The sequence below is a fragment of the Rhamphochromis longiceps genome, linkage group LG10 (assembly GCF_057381845.1).
Source record: "Rhamphochromis longiceps isolate RC_006_pf linkage group LG10, R_longiceps_female_GT1.1, whole genome shotgun sequence".
Taxonomy (NCBI): Eukaryota; Metazoa; Chordata; class Actinopteri; order Cichliformes; family Cichlidae; genus Rhamphochromis; species Rhamphochromis longiceps.
Genome location: NC_140566.1, coordinates 6,440,251 through 6,457,988, shown reverse-complemented (window position 1 = coordinate 6,457,988; position 17,738 = coordinate 6,440,251). Strand labels below are relative to the sequence as shown.

The following is a 17,738-nucleotide window of genomic DNA, read 5'->3' as shown; positions in this document are numbered from 1 at the left end:
TGACCTAAAGAAAAAAAAAAGGAAAAGGCTATGAATAAGATAGGAAATAAATATGAAAAATTAAAAAGGGTAAATTTAACTAGGAAGGAATAAAATATAAATTAAGGTTAAAAATGAAATAACTGTACAACACAAATTAGAATGAAGGGTAAATTTAACTGGGAAAGAATAAGATAAATTATATAAATTAAAGTTGAAAATAAAATGACTGTACAACAAAATACACAATACACAGTATAGAACTATATAAGAATGTATGAAGAAATATAAATAAATAAATATATACACAATAACAGCAGCTGTACAAGTATTAACTGGAAATGAAGAATATAGTGACCAGTGTTGTGCAATCCACATTATGTCTTGTGCAGTGCAAATATGCTTAAAGTGATTTAAGTGATGAAGTGAAAACAATGTCCAGAATGTCCAGTGTGTGTGTAAGAACTATATGTGTGGGTCAGTACTGTGTGGTGGTGTGATTGAGAGACCGTATCGCCTGCGGGAAGAAGCTCCTCCTCAGTCTCTCTGTGTTGGTCTTCAGGGAGCGGAATCGCTTTCCTGACCTCAACAGAGAGAACAGTCTGTTGTTGGGATAGCTGAGGTCCTTCACGATCTTCCTGGCCTTGGTCCAGCACCGCCTGCTGTAGATTGAGTGCAGGTCAGGGAGCTCGGCGCGGATGGTGTGCTCAGCTGACCGCACAACCCTCTGTAGAGCTCGTCTGTCCTGCATGGTGCTGTTCCCGAACCAGGTTAAGATGTTTCCCGTCAGGATGCTCTCTATGGTGCACGAGTAAAAGTTCCTGAGCACCTTGGAGGGCAGTTGGAAGTCTCTCAAGCGTCTGAGGTGGTAGAGACGCTGACGGGCCTTTTTCACCACGGTGTTGATGTGACAGGACCATGACAGGTCCTGCGTGATGTGAACTCCGAGGTATTTGAAGCTGTCCACTCTCTCCACTGGGCACTCGTTGATGACGGGGGTCAGGTAGTTCCTCTCCTGCTTAGTGCAGTCCACTATCAGCTCGTTTGTCTTACTCACGTTTAGAAGGAGGTTGTTCCTCTTTGTCTTTGTGTCTTTAACTGAATTTTAATTTGTAAGACTGTGAACATACAGTAAAATAATATGTAAGCATCAGTATCGACTTATTTTGTAACCAAAAACAGAAGTTAGCAACATAGCTTTTCTTGTGCTTTACATTCACCATAAACATCTTTCCTTATAAGTTCGAATAACCTTTTAAGTAACAGGAAAGTAACAAATCTTACAGAAAATAAAGCTCCACATTGATTACTTACAGATTATGGCTCAACAAACTCCCCAACAATGTAAACTGGGCTTAAAGCTGTGCAGCTTATTTTCTCCTCCAGGCATTTTCTCACACTGCCTGCGTGAACTTTGCCTGCTGCTTACAACACATCACCAAAGGGGGCAGTGTAGTGCACACAAAATAACTAAAGAAGAAGCCACAAACTCACGGGGTAATTCTGCCCACTAGTGGGAAAACTGAGAAATGCCCCAGCCACAAAGAAACCCAATAAAGCAACAACAGGGGGGCATAATATATGTCTTCATTTGCTTTCTTGCCATTTCCAAGCCAGTCAGTCTCTGTTGTGTGTGGTTTGAATATCAGTTCTCTTCTGCTATTCTTGACTCTCACTCGTGTGGCACACCTTCTCTCCATTTCTACCTTATCCCGGTTAATTATGCATCGTCATGCAAGTCTCCAGTATTTAGACTGTGGGAACTCATCCCCTACTTACTACCATAGTCTGACTCTGTTATGATTTGTAGCTTCAGCCTAATCACCAAATAATTCATGACTCAAACTCTGTACTTCAATAAATTATTTGGTAATTTTTAATTGATCTCTTCTTATAGAACTAACTTTAGGTCTAGTTAAAATGTCTTGATGCATTCTCAATCATCCAGGGAAGTAAATGTCCAAAAAGTTGATTCTGTTCATCTGGACGTAGCGTTTTGTGGGAGAAACATTGATCAACAATGATGGTCAGTGGTTGTTGATCAATGGTCATGAGAATTATTTGCATAATTAAGATTATGGCAGTGACCTCCCAGCCCATTGTTCCTTCAGTGTTTCAGTCATTATGCAAATGTACTATTTATAAGATTGGGGAAACCTGCAGTCAGCTGAGACTGAAGAAGTCACTTGGATGAGTGACGAAACGTTTCTCCCACAAAACGCTACGTCCAGATGAACAGAATCAACTTTTTGGAGATTTAGGTATAGTTGGGATCTTTACACAAAGTGGAGGCCAACTGGCTTGAAGACAAGCAAGAAGATGACTGGGCTAAAAAAAATATGAGCACTAGGTTCAACTGAGGTTCTTGCTGGAAAATGACATGCCCATATTGAATTCAATATTTCTCTACAATTACAAACTCAGTGTAAACTATTTAGATATAAAAACAAAGCTGACACTTGTGATACTTCATCAGAGGTGCAAGCATCGCAGCATATCCCTTTGTGTCAAAGTAACTGAGGATAAAACACAGAAAAACATGGAGATTTTCCTGGGCTTTTATAGATCACAACCCTCTTTAAAATGCTGCAGTACATCAAAAACTGAAGAAATCTACATATGAATGTTACCTGTACAAAGACTGATGCTGCTGAAGTGGAGTAGAGCAAAGTTAGAGGTTGTATTAAAGAAACAGCAAAGCGCTTTGCAATTTGGTATAATTCATAAACGTTGAAACGTTGAATTAGGCTTTCTTGTCCGGCCAACAACACTGTACACAATGGTAGACTGGTGCTTAATAACCAAGTGAATAAGGCCAAAAATAGAGATTTTTGATGGGAAACTGGTCTGGAAGTACACTGACAGAGAGAGCTGTGCAGGAAGTGTGGTTTTATCATGATAGACGCAAAGTAAAATTCATAACGATGTTTTTCAAATGTAGAGTGTAGTTTTCATCTTCTTTTGAATTTTGATTGGAGTGACGAAACATTCAGTTTCGGAATCTGTGAGATGTCTGCTTTCAGCACCCGACAACATGTCCGTGTATGTGCTATCGGGTGAAGGATATGCACTTTGTGTTTACATCCCTTTGCAGAATCCGGTCACTTACTCTTTGATCGTTGCTGTTTTAGCTGTTTGGTGGTTTTGTGAGCATTTAGCTGAGATTCTGAGGATTCTGGCAAAATGCATTTATTTTTAAAATTTGATTTCAGGATTTAATGAATCTATATCGGACTATTCAAATTAAAATAGATTTGTATTTAGAATTTTTTTAAACCCAGCCCAGCCTGTATTGAGTTGAGTTTGAAAGTGAGGGAAAGTGGAAGTTATAGGTGTTTAGACAAGCTACTGCACAACCTGGAAAGCAGGCAGATGACTGATACAGATGCACATCTTCCTTAATGTTGTTGAGTTTTTCTATTATATTTGTATATTATATGTGTGTCAAATGATGTGCTATATGATTATAGCACATTATCAATCAACTGAAGACTTAGACAGAATTTTAATTCATTTGAAATGCTTAGACAGTTTTATATTTTAATTATCATCCACCTGTGGCTTACTCAATCTTAGCTAATTATATACAAATCTCCACCCTTGCTTTTATTTTAAAAAATCTTGAAAGAGTAGTTGTAAAACGGCTAGTATCATTAGAAGGCATTAGATGATTAGATGTCCTGGAGGGAGTGAAGACAAGTACTTCGCCGCTGCCCTAACTACTCATTGTAACTTTTTCCGGTAGGACCCAGTGCAGGAGCCACACCACACAGTGATGCAGCTGGTGAGAACACTCACAACAGTGCCTATGTAGAAGGTAGTCATAATGGGGGTTGACGCTCTTGCTCTCCTCAGTTTGCGGATGAAGTGAGTCACTGTTGGGCTTTACTAACCAGTGATGCTGTGTTTTGTGACCAGGAGAGATCTTCTGAGATGTGTATACCCAGGACAGGTTGCTGTTACTGCACCATTCAGCCAGATGGTTAACTTCACTCCTGTAGTAGGTCTCATCATTGTTGCTGATGTGACCTACCACAGTTTTGTCATCTGCAAATTTGATGAATTGGTTGGAGCTCTGTGATGATGTGCAGTCGTGGGTCGGCACAGTGAAAAGAAGGGGGCTCAACACACATCTTTGGGGAGCCCCTGTATTCAGTGTTCTTATGCTGGCGGTGTTGCTGCCAACCCGTACTGTCTGCTGTCTTCCTGTCAGGAAATCCAGCAGCCAGTTACACAGCAAGGTGCTGATCTCTAGCAGATCCAGTTTGTGAATGAGCTGCTGGGGAATGATCGTGTTGAATGCTCAACTGAAGTCTATGAACAGCTTTCTAACATATGAGTCTCTAGTGTCCAGATGTGTGAGGGCTGGGTTAAAGGCAGTTGAAATTGCATCATCAGTCGAGCGATTTGATATATATAAACTGAAATGGATCCAGGTTGGGGGGAAGAAATGTTTTATGCTGAATCAGTTAAAATGTCTTGATGCATTCTCAATCATCCAGGTAAGTAAATCTCCCAAAAAATCTCCAGGTAAGTAAATCTTTGTCACTTGGATGAGTGACGAAACGTTTCTTCCACTGATAACACTACTTTCAGATGAACAGAATCAACTTTTGGGAATATCAGTTGAAATGGGTGGCTGTAGCTCAGGCGGTACCAACCTTCCGATCTACTGATTGGTTCGATTCCTGGCTTCCCCTAGTCTGCATGCCAAATATCCTTGGGCAAGATATTAACCCCAAATTACTCTCCGATGCATCCATCGGAGTAGGAATGTTACTTAGAAAGCACCTAGAACAATGTGCTTGTGTGAATGGGTGTGAATGGGTGAATGCACAAGTTGTGTAAAGCGCTCAGAAGAGTAGAAAAGCGCTATATAAGAACCAGTCCATTTACCAAATGATTCAGCATAGTCAGGGGAGGCCAGAACTGCTGCTAGAGCTTGAGCTTGTTTGGTGGCTGTGAAGACACCTTCTTTCTTGCACCTTCTTTCATCTGCTTTGATCCCACTCAAGGTCGTCCCATCTAGCACTGGGTATCTCTTTTTCTTTTTGGACATTCTCTTACCCAGTGTCTTCTTTCTCCACATGTAAAACAGATGCTGTACATCGTTTCATTTAAGACTGTTAGGCCTCTTGGCCCTCTAGATGTCTGTCTTACTTGCTATGGTGTTTGAACATACTCAGCACAGATGTTTCTGTATATGACGTTCCATGTATGCCTGTCTGCAGGGGCTTGTCCTTCCATGATAGGTTCTCCTCTTCCTCCTCTTTCTTGCGTTTCTGCTGCCTGTGATATTCACTGAGCACACAGTTGGATGGAGCCATTCTCCTGATGTCTTCATGGATGTTTGTTGTCTCATTTCAAACTGTGGTACTGACACTCACCAGTCTCCGGCCTCCTTCCTTCCACTTAGCATACAGCCTCAGGGTGCTGGACTTGGGGTGAATCCCTCCTCCGGTCTTGATGTCAGTCTCTTCTGTCTCCTCCTTTGGCCAGCTTAATATCCCAGCAGGGTGCCTGATCACAGGCAGGGCGTAGGTGTTGATAGCCCAGATCTTGTTCTTACCGTTCAGCTGACTCCTCAGGACTTGCCTGACCCTCTGCAGGTAATTGGTGGTAGCAGCTGTCACTACAGCCTCTTCATGATTCACATTTGCCTGTGGGATCAAATCAAATCAAATCAAATCAAAATTTATTTATATAGCACATATTAAAACAACAGTGTGCTTCACAGTCAATAAAAACATGAAACAGTTAAAACAAACAATAAAAGAGGACAACAAACAATAGGTAACAACGCAACAAGCTAATACAGCCAACTAGACAGAATCAAAAGCCAAAGTAAAAAAATTAGTTTTAAGACGTAATTTAAAAGACTGGATAGACTCGGCAGTGCGAATATGAATGGGGAGGTTATTCCAGAGTCTGGGTGCCACGGATCCCCAGGTACTTGTAATTGTCCTCTATGTCTGCAGTCTCGCCTTCTGGTAGTTCGATCCCCTCAGTTCTACTGCCTTCCCTCTGGTCATTATTATCCAACTACACTTTTTCAGTCCGAATCACATTTTCATTGCTGTATATCCTGGTGGTGTGGATCAGTAAATCGTTGTCCTGCTCACTGTTGGCATACAGATTGATGTCATCCATGTAGAGGGGGTGGCTGACAACTGTTCCATTCCGTAGTCGGTATTATTGAGGTATTATTTCAGCTGCTCCTGTTTGTAAACCCGCTTGTTCCCATGATTACGCATCATTACTCATCATCATTATTCATCTATGTATTACTTTTATGTATTAGTCATCTATTTGTTGTAATCATCTATCCTTCCAGGTGTTTATTACACAAAATAAGTTATATTATCACACTTCTGGCCACATAGCGCTGATATTCACTGCACATGCCCATATTAACTTTTTCCAGCCAGGTGTTTTCCTTTTCCCATTCTTCCCTGCTCTAATGCTGGGCTTACACTGTGTGGTTTTAGGCCCATTTTGAGACGATTTTTGAGTCGTGCGACCGTTTTGGTGATCGGACCGATTTTGGCCTTCATCGTGCGTCGTGTAGTATAAGTGGGGTAAAGAGCTCCCGACCAGCTCCCGATCATCAATCGCTCATGAGGGTGTCACCGCAGCCGCTCACACTGCTCACGCGCAAACACGTAAACGTCGGTGAAAAAGACGGAATAGCACAGCAGTGCAGTGTGTGTACTATCCACAAGTGATGGAGGCACAACTTGTAGAACTTTGGAAAGCTCATCCGAGCCTTTTCGATGTGGCCTCACAAAATTATCACGACCACAACAACCGTGAAAATAGTTGGATTTGCATTGCTGCTCAATCACAGCTGCCTGATCAGTGTTTTTCATTAGCAATTTAGCAAAGTTGATGGTGGTGTCTGTGTGAGTGAAAGACAGAGGGAGAGCGAGCGACAGATTTTCTGCTATAACCTTAATTTTATGGACGCACAGGGTGAGCTCTCAGGTCGCATCAGAGCATCGGGCCGTATAGTGTGAGAGTACATCGTGACCTACAAACTTCTAACCCCTGCGAGTCAATCGTGCAGTTTGAGCAGGAACTGAATAACGCGACTGAAAAAATCGCACAATGTTTGCCCAGCGTTAGGTGTACTGACGTCTGAGACTTGCACCACAGTGTCAGCGTTTGTTTCCCTGTTGGCCATGCTTCTTGTTGTGGTCATCTGTTGTCTTCCAGTATTTTCTCCGTAAGCGACCTTTCCTCGACCAATGAGATAAGCGGTAATCTGAATTGTCATACTCGAATTGTCATAAGTGTGCTGTCAGCTCTTTGGTCACAAAGCAGGAGAGGGGCTGGGAATTATGTTTTCAAACAAAGTGTTAATTCCATTAAAAGTTATAGACTACTTTTGATTCTCACTGTATCACGGGACAAAGTGTGTCCCTTATTAGCTCAATACGGGACGTGTAATTTTGTTTCTAAATACAGGACGATTCCGTTTTTTAAGGGACGGTTGGCAACCCTATTTTAGATAGAAGTTGCCACTGCTAGCTAAGTCACTTTTGAATGATGCTAATGAGAAGAAAAACAAAAACCTGCCGAACAATGAGGCTGCTGTTTTAAAAACGCCAACTTTCTTGCGTTGGCAATGGGTCGTTAAAATATCACTAAGACACTTTCTTTATGTGCAATTCTTATTAAAACTGTTTTTTAATCAGTTAAAACTGTAAAACTAACGACATCATTGGTTTGAAAAAGAGCGCGAACAACAGCGAACAACTACTCACCACCTGGGTCTGTGCTTTTTAAAACAACAGCGCATTCGAAAACAAGTTATTGGCTGCAACATATTAATATACTTGCTTTTTTTACGGAAAAAATAAACATAACGAAGTTTCCGTTTTACTTACAAGTTTCTCCAAATGTGCTCTCCAGTCGCTCGAGAAGGGCAGCCATATTGAACAGAGTTTTCTGTCAACGTCGTTCAGGTTAGAGAGAAAACGTCATGACGTAGTTGACGTACACATGCGGAGCTCGGAAAAAAAACATTTACTCAAAAATCATAATTAAGAAAGCAGTATTTACTCTTAACTTCTAAGCCATGTACAATTATAACTGTTTGAATCGTTAACGGAACAGAAAAGTTTTAAGTTGTTTCAACTTTGTGAGGAATTTCAATTGTTATATCCACAAACTTTATAAGTCAGGTAGACTGTTGGGGTTTACAGTGTAGAACAGCGCTATATAAGAATCAGTCCATTTACCAAAGTTGAGTCATGACTGGATCTTACTGCATGACCATGACCAGTCCTCACTCCTATAGAAAATCTGTGGAGGAAGTTGAAGCTTTAAATCGAACAGCAGAAGATAAGATACATAACAGTTTTAGCGTTGATGTAAAGAGGAGCAGGCCTGTCCTGAGGTTTGTGCAAGCCCTTTGACCAACTAAAACAAATGTGTTACCACTGTGCTTGGCGGCTGGGCTGCTGTTCACGGATGTGGCAGTCCCTCTGGCTCACCGAGGTCTCCCTCCAATGGCGGTGTGGGCTCCTCCGGCTCGTCGCGTTCCTCCGGCTTGCCGAGCCAAATCATTTCCAGTCAGTTGAATTTACCACAGGTGGATTCCAATAAAGTTGTAGAAGCCGCTACTAGATGTGAACAAAGAATGCACCCGAGCTCCATTTTTGAGTGTCATGTCCAAGGTTATGAATACTTATGTACATGTTATATTACTGTTTTTTATTTTTAATAAATGTGCAATAATTTTAAATAAGTTTTGTCATTTGTCATTATGAGTAGGGATGGGTATCGTTTAGGTTTTATCCGATACCGGTGCCAAATCGGTACTTTTGAAACGGTGCCGGTGCTCAAACGGTGCTCAAACCGGTGCTTAAAGAATGGAGAACACAAAATTGGTCCAAAAACCTCTCATGTTCAGCTGGTTTTTTGTAAAAAGATAACAATGTTAGCCTTTTCTGCAGCTATGGGGCATATATGGTATCACTCTTGGCTGGAAGCAGTGCTTAATCAATGGAAAAAACACAAACTTTGTCCAAAACCTCTCATGTTTAACTGTTTTCCACTTTTTCTTTGGTAATTTTAGCCTTTTTGGCCAGGGTGAAGGGAGTATCTGCCATCAAACAAGAAGACAGCCGCATGTAGCTATGATGAGGTTTGCTAGTTCACCTTACATGCATTAATGTAATAACGTGGTTAGCCTACTCAACGTAAATTACACACGAACAACATTAAGCTACTCACGCAGAGAAGAACGGCTGCTGCTGCCATCATCATCCTCATCATTTCTGCTACACTGGCAGGGCTAGGGGCCAGGACTCTCCTCTTCGGGGTTTTTGGGGGATATTGCTAACTCCGGGTCAGATAACAGGCAACCCACGCACAGTAGATGCGCTCGGTGTGAGGTCTCGCAGCAAGCTATCATACGGCGCATTTCTGGGCTTTTAAAAAAAACGCTATGCGTCGCCAGGTGTTTCATCGGATTTGAGGTGTTACCTCCTTTGACAGTATCACAGTATCAGCTTAAAGCACTTGTTGCAGGCTGCTGAGTTTGCATATTTTGCTGTGAAGTACAGCCAGACTTTTGACCGCTTCGCCTTGGGCATTTTTAATCTGTAGCTCTGCTCTAAAAGAACGCACGTACCTGGACCCGCCTACTATCCTCGGAAACGTAACATTATTGGCTAGAAGTGTATCACAGCTCAGGAAAAAAAAGCACCGAAATAAAGCACCGAAATGTGCGCTGCTTTTCGGTCTGGTTACTACCGTTTATGTCAGAACCGGTGCCGGACACCGGTACCCATCCCTAATTATAAGGTATTGTATATAGAGTTTTCAGGTGAAAAATGAATTGAATCCATATTAGAATAAGGCTGTAGCTAGTGCTGTCAGCGTTAATCTCGTTAAAATTATGTTAATGCCATAACCGCATTAATCGGGCAAATCTATGTTAGCGAGTTAATGCGGATAGCTCCGTGTGCGGGGCTGCACGGCCCTAAAGCGTTAAGGAGCTAACTGTGCTAACGCTAGACGTTGTGCAGTCCAATGCACGGGGCAATCTGTGTTTTTTTTTGTTTTGTTTTTTTTCTTTTTTGCCTGTCCCGTTTGGCTCTTTTGCCATCAGAATTGTTGTCTAAAGGCAAAGAAAGATGCCCAACGGATTTACTTTACCAAATTGACCATCCCAGCCTTGCCATAATGGTCCATTTGATTCACCTTTTATTGTTTATTTTATTTTCACTTACTGAATACGGGACAGACTTGACTGGGGGAAAGAAGGGGAGAAAGAAAGAGGGAAAGAGAAACAGCTGAGAAGAGGGACGGGGGAGAAGGGCAAAAACCAAAAACCAACAGAATGAGCAGAAAAAGAAAAAAAAAGAAGAAAAAAAGAAAAAAAATGCATATATCAATCACCTGGGTCACCTGCTGAGAAAGAAAAAAGAAAACAAGCAGAAGAGAACAAGAGTAATAGAATAAACAACATCACAATGATATATGGGAATATGACAGTAAATACTAAATATTAAACATTATTGTGCAGCACATAAGATCAACAGAACACAGTGTGCTTTGAGGTAGGAGCCAAAAAGGGTGTAGTTTGTGGGTGTGACCACCCGTGTGTACACCTGTGAGCATGGACGCGTTTGTTTTTTGTTTTTTAAAAGGTTCCTTCATGTAATGATCTGCTAGAGGGTGTGGGGGGGCCACAGCCCCGTCCTCCAGGGCATGAAGCAGGTATGGAGGAGATCAAAACTCCAGACATCCAGAGGCCCCCAGAATACAAGAGACCAAGGAAGACCAACAGAGGGGCAGCCGCGCCACTGTCCCAGAAAGAGCTGAGGAGAGTCCCAGATGAGGGCTCACTCAGCAGCCGTGGAGCAGAAGCCAGGGGGAGTTGCAGTGATGCGCCCGTGAGCTCCGCCGGCAGCCAGCCGTGCCTGAGTGACCGAGCCCCAGGCCGAGAGGCCGGGGGCACCCCACCTCCGAAATGGCCCGAGAAAGCCCCAGGCTCCAGGCCCCGATAAGCGGCCGCCAAGGAGTGAGCCGGTGTGTACCTGGACGCCCATCCCCGGACACAAAGAACCACCAACGCACCGATGTCTGAGGGAGTCCGCCACTGGCAGGGGAAGTGGTGGTAGGGGGAGATAGGCCTCCATACCTTGGAGGGCCTAAGATGTCCCCAGAGAGGTGGCGCCTGACACCCAACCTGACATATAGACACAGAAATACAGGCACACACATATACAAACATCCATTCCCACCCTCATGCTCTCATATACACTTACTCCACACTCAACCAACGTGGAGACAGACATAAAGAGACGCTGTACACACGATCACACTCCCCAAGCGTACTCTAAGCCCCGGGTCTAGGTACCCTTGCCCCTGGAGGGGGGGATCTGTGCAATCTGTGTTAACTCGCTAACGGATTTGCTGCGTTAATGCGGTTATGGCATTAACATAATTTTATCGAGATTAACGCTGACAGCACTAGCTGTAACATGAGTAAATAATAAAGCTAGCCATCTGGAAGTCATCAAGACAGATCACAGTGCAGAGCAGCAGAGGGGACCATTTGGCTTTCTGTCGAGAGCACCAGCATGATCTATTTCCTGTACATCTAATCCTAACAATAAATATACAGTAAATGGTGTTGCAGACTCTTAGATTGCAGTTTGTTGCGAAGATGTGCTATATTTAGTTCCAACAACTTCATTTTGCATTCATTTGTTGTCTAAACAACCAAAGCCAATGTCATCCATGAGCAAGTTTAATTCTCTGTGGTAACATAGTGCTTCAAAAAAGATTGCATGGCACCTGTTCTATAAATACAGTGACCCTGGCTATGAATCACTATTATGATACCAGACAGTGGTAGTAAAAACAAAGAGGACATTTGTTATGTCAAAAGATAATTGATTATTTTGCAGAAAGAAAAGGTTAGAAGATTAGAGCTTGCCCGAATAATCATTCTCTAATTAAGCCAGAAATTATCTTCAAACATCCATATTTTTAAAAGAGAAAACACATCTAATATGACCAAGTTATAAAAAACAACTCTATTAGTTATTAGGTTGCCATTAATCAAAGCAGTCTCTTGATGCTTTTGTATCCAGTGTTGTTTTCTGAGTGAACTCCTGGTATTACTGAACAACACCAAACACCTTTAGACAATGTGAAACCATGTTTATTGATAATAAAAATGGAAATAATAAAGTCTAAACATCAATCTTGACATGAGATATGGTTTCAAAAAGGGAAGGTATGGCAAGTAACAAACAATGGTTTATATGACAGGCACGCTTTATGGGCTGCAGTATTGAGAAAACATGCAAACTCCACAAATTCATGAATCTGCCCCAGACATCTTAGGTAAATTGGTGAATTAGCCATGAACAAGAAATGGTGTCTAAAGCTTATATAACAAAATACTGTAGGAATGGATGGTGAAATGTGAGTTGTGAATTATTAGTAATACATTTCTTTCTTTCTTTTCTTTTTTTTGCTTTGTACCAACTTTTTATTAATAAAATATTAAATTCCATTGTGGAATAGCAGAGATTTTGTACCAAAAACTGCAAATCTTAAAGCTGCAAATGGAAACAGGACTTTTGAGTGTGTCCTCTGTGTGAGGTGCCATTGCCATCAGGAGTGCTGAAATGTTTAGGTCGGTGTGCAATACATTAAAATAAAATTCAGTTAATGTGATTAGGCAGTGTTTCTTAAGTTGAAAGGGGTGTGAAGGCGTACAAGTGAATATTTTTGGCAATGTAATCATTCAAATAAAGATTTCGCTACAAACTGACGAACATGCAGGGATGTCACTGATGAGCACAATGGCAACAGGAAAAACCAAATAAACTACTGTAAAGGGATGTTGATTGCCAGTCAATATGTTTATGTATAAGCTTTTACCAAATGTAGTGGTATTTTCTCATTTCTCAATTTTGTGCCTGCTCTCTTCTCTAGTTTGAGACTCAGACAATATGTCAGTTTGACATTGTACAGGATGTCACAATTCCTAAAATGCATTTGGAGGAGAGAGGAGGCACAGGTGGCTGCTTTTTAAAAGAGTTTACTGGTACTCTGGCACTTCGTTTCAAAAGGAAATATTCAAGATCTAAGAGTAATACTCTGATTAGAAAAAAAATGCTACACTTGTGTTCTAATTTCCCATCAAAATATTAAGAAATGAAGGGTGGCTCAAATCTTTTGCACTGTATATGCTTCAAAAATGTGTATACTGAAGTTCTTTTTTCTTGATTCTGATTCAGATTTTTCTATGCAGTGGTATAAAGTATAAAAACGATCATCATAAAATACTTTAACAGGAAGGAACTTTTCCATAATGATGAGCACAGCCGTGTTTTTTTTTTCCTTTTCATTGAACACTATCTGCAGACACTACACAATGACACAGAAAGCGCACTTATTACAGATCGTCAAATCACTTGCTACCCATGCAGTTCGCAAATTTAGCATCTTCCTCCCTTTAAATACGATTCCAAGTCCTCTTTTCTTAATTGTGTACTTTTTCGATTCTCTCTACCGAGGATGAAGCGTTCAATACTTTCCTGAAGGGATCTTTACGTCTTATTTCTTATGTTTTAAAAAAGACAAACAAAACCCAAAGAAAAAACAAACAAACAATCAAACAGAGGGATAATGAGAATAATCCCCACCCCCCGTTTAAAACAAAGGGCAGTGATAATCCATAGTGCAGCCAGACAGCGTCCTCTGTCTTCCTTGCTCTTCACACCACAAATACCTGGCGAGAAGATTTGGATTAAGACTAATGAACTGGGAGTACAATAATCTCCGTTCACGGCGGAGGACCGCCTCATTGTCTCGCTGTATGATTTTTGTTTGTGCGCCTTCGAAGGCTAAAGACGATGTCTATCCGGGGATATTTTGTCGCTTTTTCCAAATGCACAATTTTTCTCTCCCTGAGGATTTTGTTTCTTGTACCTGCAGGGTTGCAGGTCCGCAGCCAAGGGGATTCTCAGTCCTACAACAAAGTGATGGACAATATCACAGTCCGACAAGGAGAGACGGTCTTTCTCAGGTGAGTCTCCCCTCACACAAGTGTCTCGCTTCTGCTACTGCTGTTTATGAATTCCACCGCCAAAGTTATGCACTGCCTGTAGGCTGCCCTAAATGAAATATGTGGAATGGGATCGAGTAGCAGAAGGACTGACGTGCTGTCTGTTTTATCATGCAACCGACGTTAAAAACGGGCGGGGGGTTGAGCGGATTAGTCTGTGGAAAACACTCCATTCAAAAACGACACTGCTAATCTTCTGCAGCTGTTAACTAGAGACACTGATTGTTTTGATTGTTGTGTGACGATGCAGAACTAAAGGTGATGGGGAAAGCGTGTTTCTGGAAGGAGGACACGAGCAAAAACTGTTGTAAAGTGTTTGCTGATGGCTGTAGATGAATAGAAATATAGTTGTGGTTACAGAAAAAAAAAAAGAACTGAGTGACAAGTCCGTAAGATTTACACACGTTTTGTTTCTTCAGCGGTCCCCAAACCTTAGTTGGACACGGGGATTTGTTACTTTTACGTAATGCAATGTTGAGAGCAACAGAACCAATAAGGACAATGACCAAAGCAATTAATTTTATCACTGTTATAGGAATAGTGTTACTACTGTTTAAAGCAGGGCTGCTCAAAGTTAAGAAGGGGCAAATAGAACCAGGCTGAAAAACAACAACCCACATTCATCAAGAAGGCTTCTGCTGATAGTGACTTTCCATATGGAAAACTGACAGCTGCATAAGTATCAATGAAATCTTAATAGCCAAACAAAGGTGAAAAAGCTCACTGGTAATATCCAAACCAACTATAATTTTATATTTAAGTGATTTAGCTGGTGGAATTCTTTCTTCAACTCACTTCATCCATTTGCTAAGTCTGCCAAACTAATGGCCACAGGTCTTTAACCACTCACAGTCATACGTCACTATGCTGCGAAAATAAAAGGATTACCATATGACATATGTGTAATTAACAGATCATGAGACAATTTCTAAATTATCCCAAGCATATTGTTTCTTGCCTATTTTTGCGTGAAAAATATCAGCATGTCAGACAAACCCATTCACTGATATTATCTTCAACATCCCAATGCAGACTGGCTGACAAATATACTGCTTGCTTTTTCTACAAAATCCTCTTCATAATCCATTGTTTGGACATCACAGAGGCCTCTTCTAAAAGGTCATCAGTATGGTAAATAATGAACATAACTTGGCTGTTCCTTCATTAGGTGTAAGCTGACACAATAGGGAGTAAGGCTGGGATAAAGTGCTGACTAAACAACAATACAGCAAGACAAACTTAATCACACTGGCATCAACGTGCTCATTTTGCATTTATGGAATTAATAGAAAAACAAAATAAGCAAACAAGAGTAAAGTTGTTTCACAGACTTGGAACAAATTTTCTCCTTTTAGGATTTGTAAAGCAAATCCTTAAAATGGTAAAATGGCAACTGTTGCAAAAGAACAGTTAAAATTTATTTCAGTTTTACCTGTGTGTTATTGTATAATAGTAAATCAGATTTTTCTGAATATTTTGCACAATTTTTAGCCACAGTACTAGACTCTTGCTGAAATACTTTACAGTCCCAATCAAGCACTGTACTGACTGACCTACCACTATTTCAGCACCACCGATAGCAATCTATCATGTCCTAATATTGTTTAGGAACAATGTCAAGTCCCAACAGTATGTAACAGAGTCAAAGTTGCTCTAGATCAGTCTAAACAGCAGAGCTTGTAGGGCAACAACAACACAAAAATACATAGCATTCTTGCTCCTATCCATATTGAAACTGTCATGGAATGTCAACCCATCGCTAACCCTGAAAGAAGGTCAGTGGGATTGGCAAGTCTAAACCTACTATGATGCGTATCAGTCCTTCAGGCTGAGCAGTAATGATTGTTTTGGTCTGATTCATACATTCTGTGGCTGTGCTGTGCTTTGATCTTGTTAGTGAGTGCTTGCTCATGAAGTCACATCAGTTGAAAAGACATCTGAATCTAAAGCACATGCATTTATGGAGCTCTATGCACAATGTATAAGACTGCCCAGCTTTATAGAGTCGATGCTTCTGAACAAATATATTTTTCTGCAACTCCTGATTTGCTCATGAAATCAGGATCTTTTATATTTATGGACGGGAGGGATCTACACTATATCAACTGTAGTTTTAAAATAAGCAGGAATGCCTGCATCAAGTAAACCCTCACATTAATATCATTAATTGTTAAGATATTTTACTGATGATATGCAGTGGGTTTTAGATGTGATGATTTGTTTGCATGTTTTCCTTCATTATTTACATTCCGGGGATTCTTGACATGAGGGCAATTTTTATAAACAGGACAGAGGATTGTTTGTGTGATCAGGCAGCCTGCCAGCTGAGTCCAGAGTCTTTCTTTTTGTTCCATCCAGAACAGCTTCTGTTTTAGGTTTAATGGCAATAAGAACTGTGGATGTGTACACAAAAACAGTATGTAAGTTAAAATCCATGGTCTTACGACCTTAAACATTTCCAACATAAAACAACTTAACCTTCTACATTAAATTGATTAAATTGATCTACAATGACCTTTACTTTTAGTTGTACAACACTGAAAACACAAAACTGTGACACAATTCGAAGAATTTTAGAGGCAGTCAGTTTACAGTACAGCAACAAAAGAATATAAAAAAAGAGGACAGAGAATGAACATTTAGCAACATGCTTGAGTCACACTGGAACCTGAGCAGGATAAAAGGCCATCATAGTATTAGTAATCAGGTAATTAGGTTACCTGATGCAGGCAGGGCCCTTACAATAGCTAGGTGAGTTATTTTGTATTACCTTTATAGTACTTGGAAAACTTGAATCTGTTTGCACTTCTCAGACTTACCACTCCTGCTGTGTGCAGTGCTAACAAGCTACACATTGCCCTTTTTTTGACAACTGAGTAAGAGTAAACAAAAGAGTAAACCAATTAGTAATAGTAGCATAATAAGAATTTGATAACCTGCTAGCACTATGAAGGTTATGTATGTGCATTTGAATTTTAATCCATTATTAGAATGGCTTTAAATGGTAATAACCTCATAAGAATAAGGTTGTACTGACTGATGTTTTAGAATAATAGGAATAATAAGAAATATAATATAATAATATTATAATGCCTCAGTTAATCCTGGTTCTCCAGCATCCTACTTTGCTTAAAAGCAATAATGTAAATGTTGTGTTTATCGTTCTGACTTATTAAATGGAAACATTGATGGTACGTGTGGTTTCTGTGTAATAAGCAGGAATTAGGGTTGCAAAATGCAAAACTGCCTATTTCTAGTTGGTAAAAAAAATTAACCTATTGAAGGAAATGTCAAGACATGTTAGCTGGAAATATCTTTGGTGTTTGTTTGGTTATATAAGTAGGAATTAGGACCGCAAAATGCAAAACTGCCTGTTTTTCATTAGTACCACATTAATAACTTATTAAAGGAAACGTCAAATGTGATAATCACCTAGGAATACCTGTTGTAGTTTATGTGTAATAAAAGGAATCTGGGCTGCACTATGTAGTGATTAACATGGTATTAAGTTGAAACAGGCAGTTTTGCATTTTGCAACCCAGATTCCTTTGTATTACACAGAAAGTACCACAGATATTCCGAGGTAATTATTGCAATTCTTAAGGTGCCCTTATTAATTTTTAAAAAGAATTAGAATTGAAGCATTATAATATGGTAA

General features: G+C 40.5%; 1 protein-coding gene across 3 annotated transcripts in view; it reads left to right on the top strand.

Annotated features, from left to right (window-relative positions):
- ntm (neurotrimin) overlaps positions 1 to 17,738 on the top strand; it is a 482,200-nt gene that overhangs the window by 324,069 nt on the left and 140,393 nt on the right. For 2 of the 3 annotated variants that reach the window (XM_085419981.1, XM_085419983.1), the window contains exon 1: positions 13,780 to 14,041. In XM_085419981.1, coding sequence (XP_085276107.1) covers positions 13,869 to 14,041 — 173 coding nt within the window. In that variant the 5' untranslated portion in view covers positions 13,780 to 13,868. Of the gene's footprint in view, positions 1 to 13,779; positions 14,042 to 17,738 lie in introns of those variants that run through there. The other variant, XM_085419984.1, reaches the window with a different exon arrangement.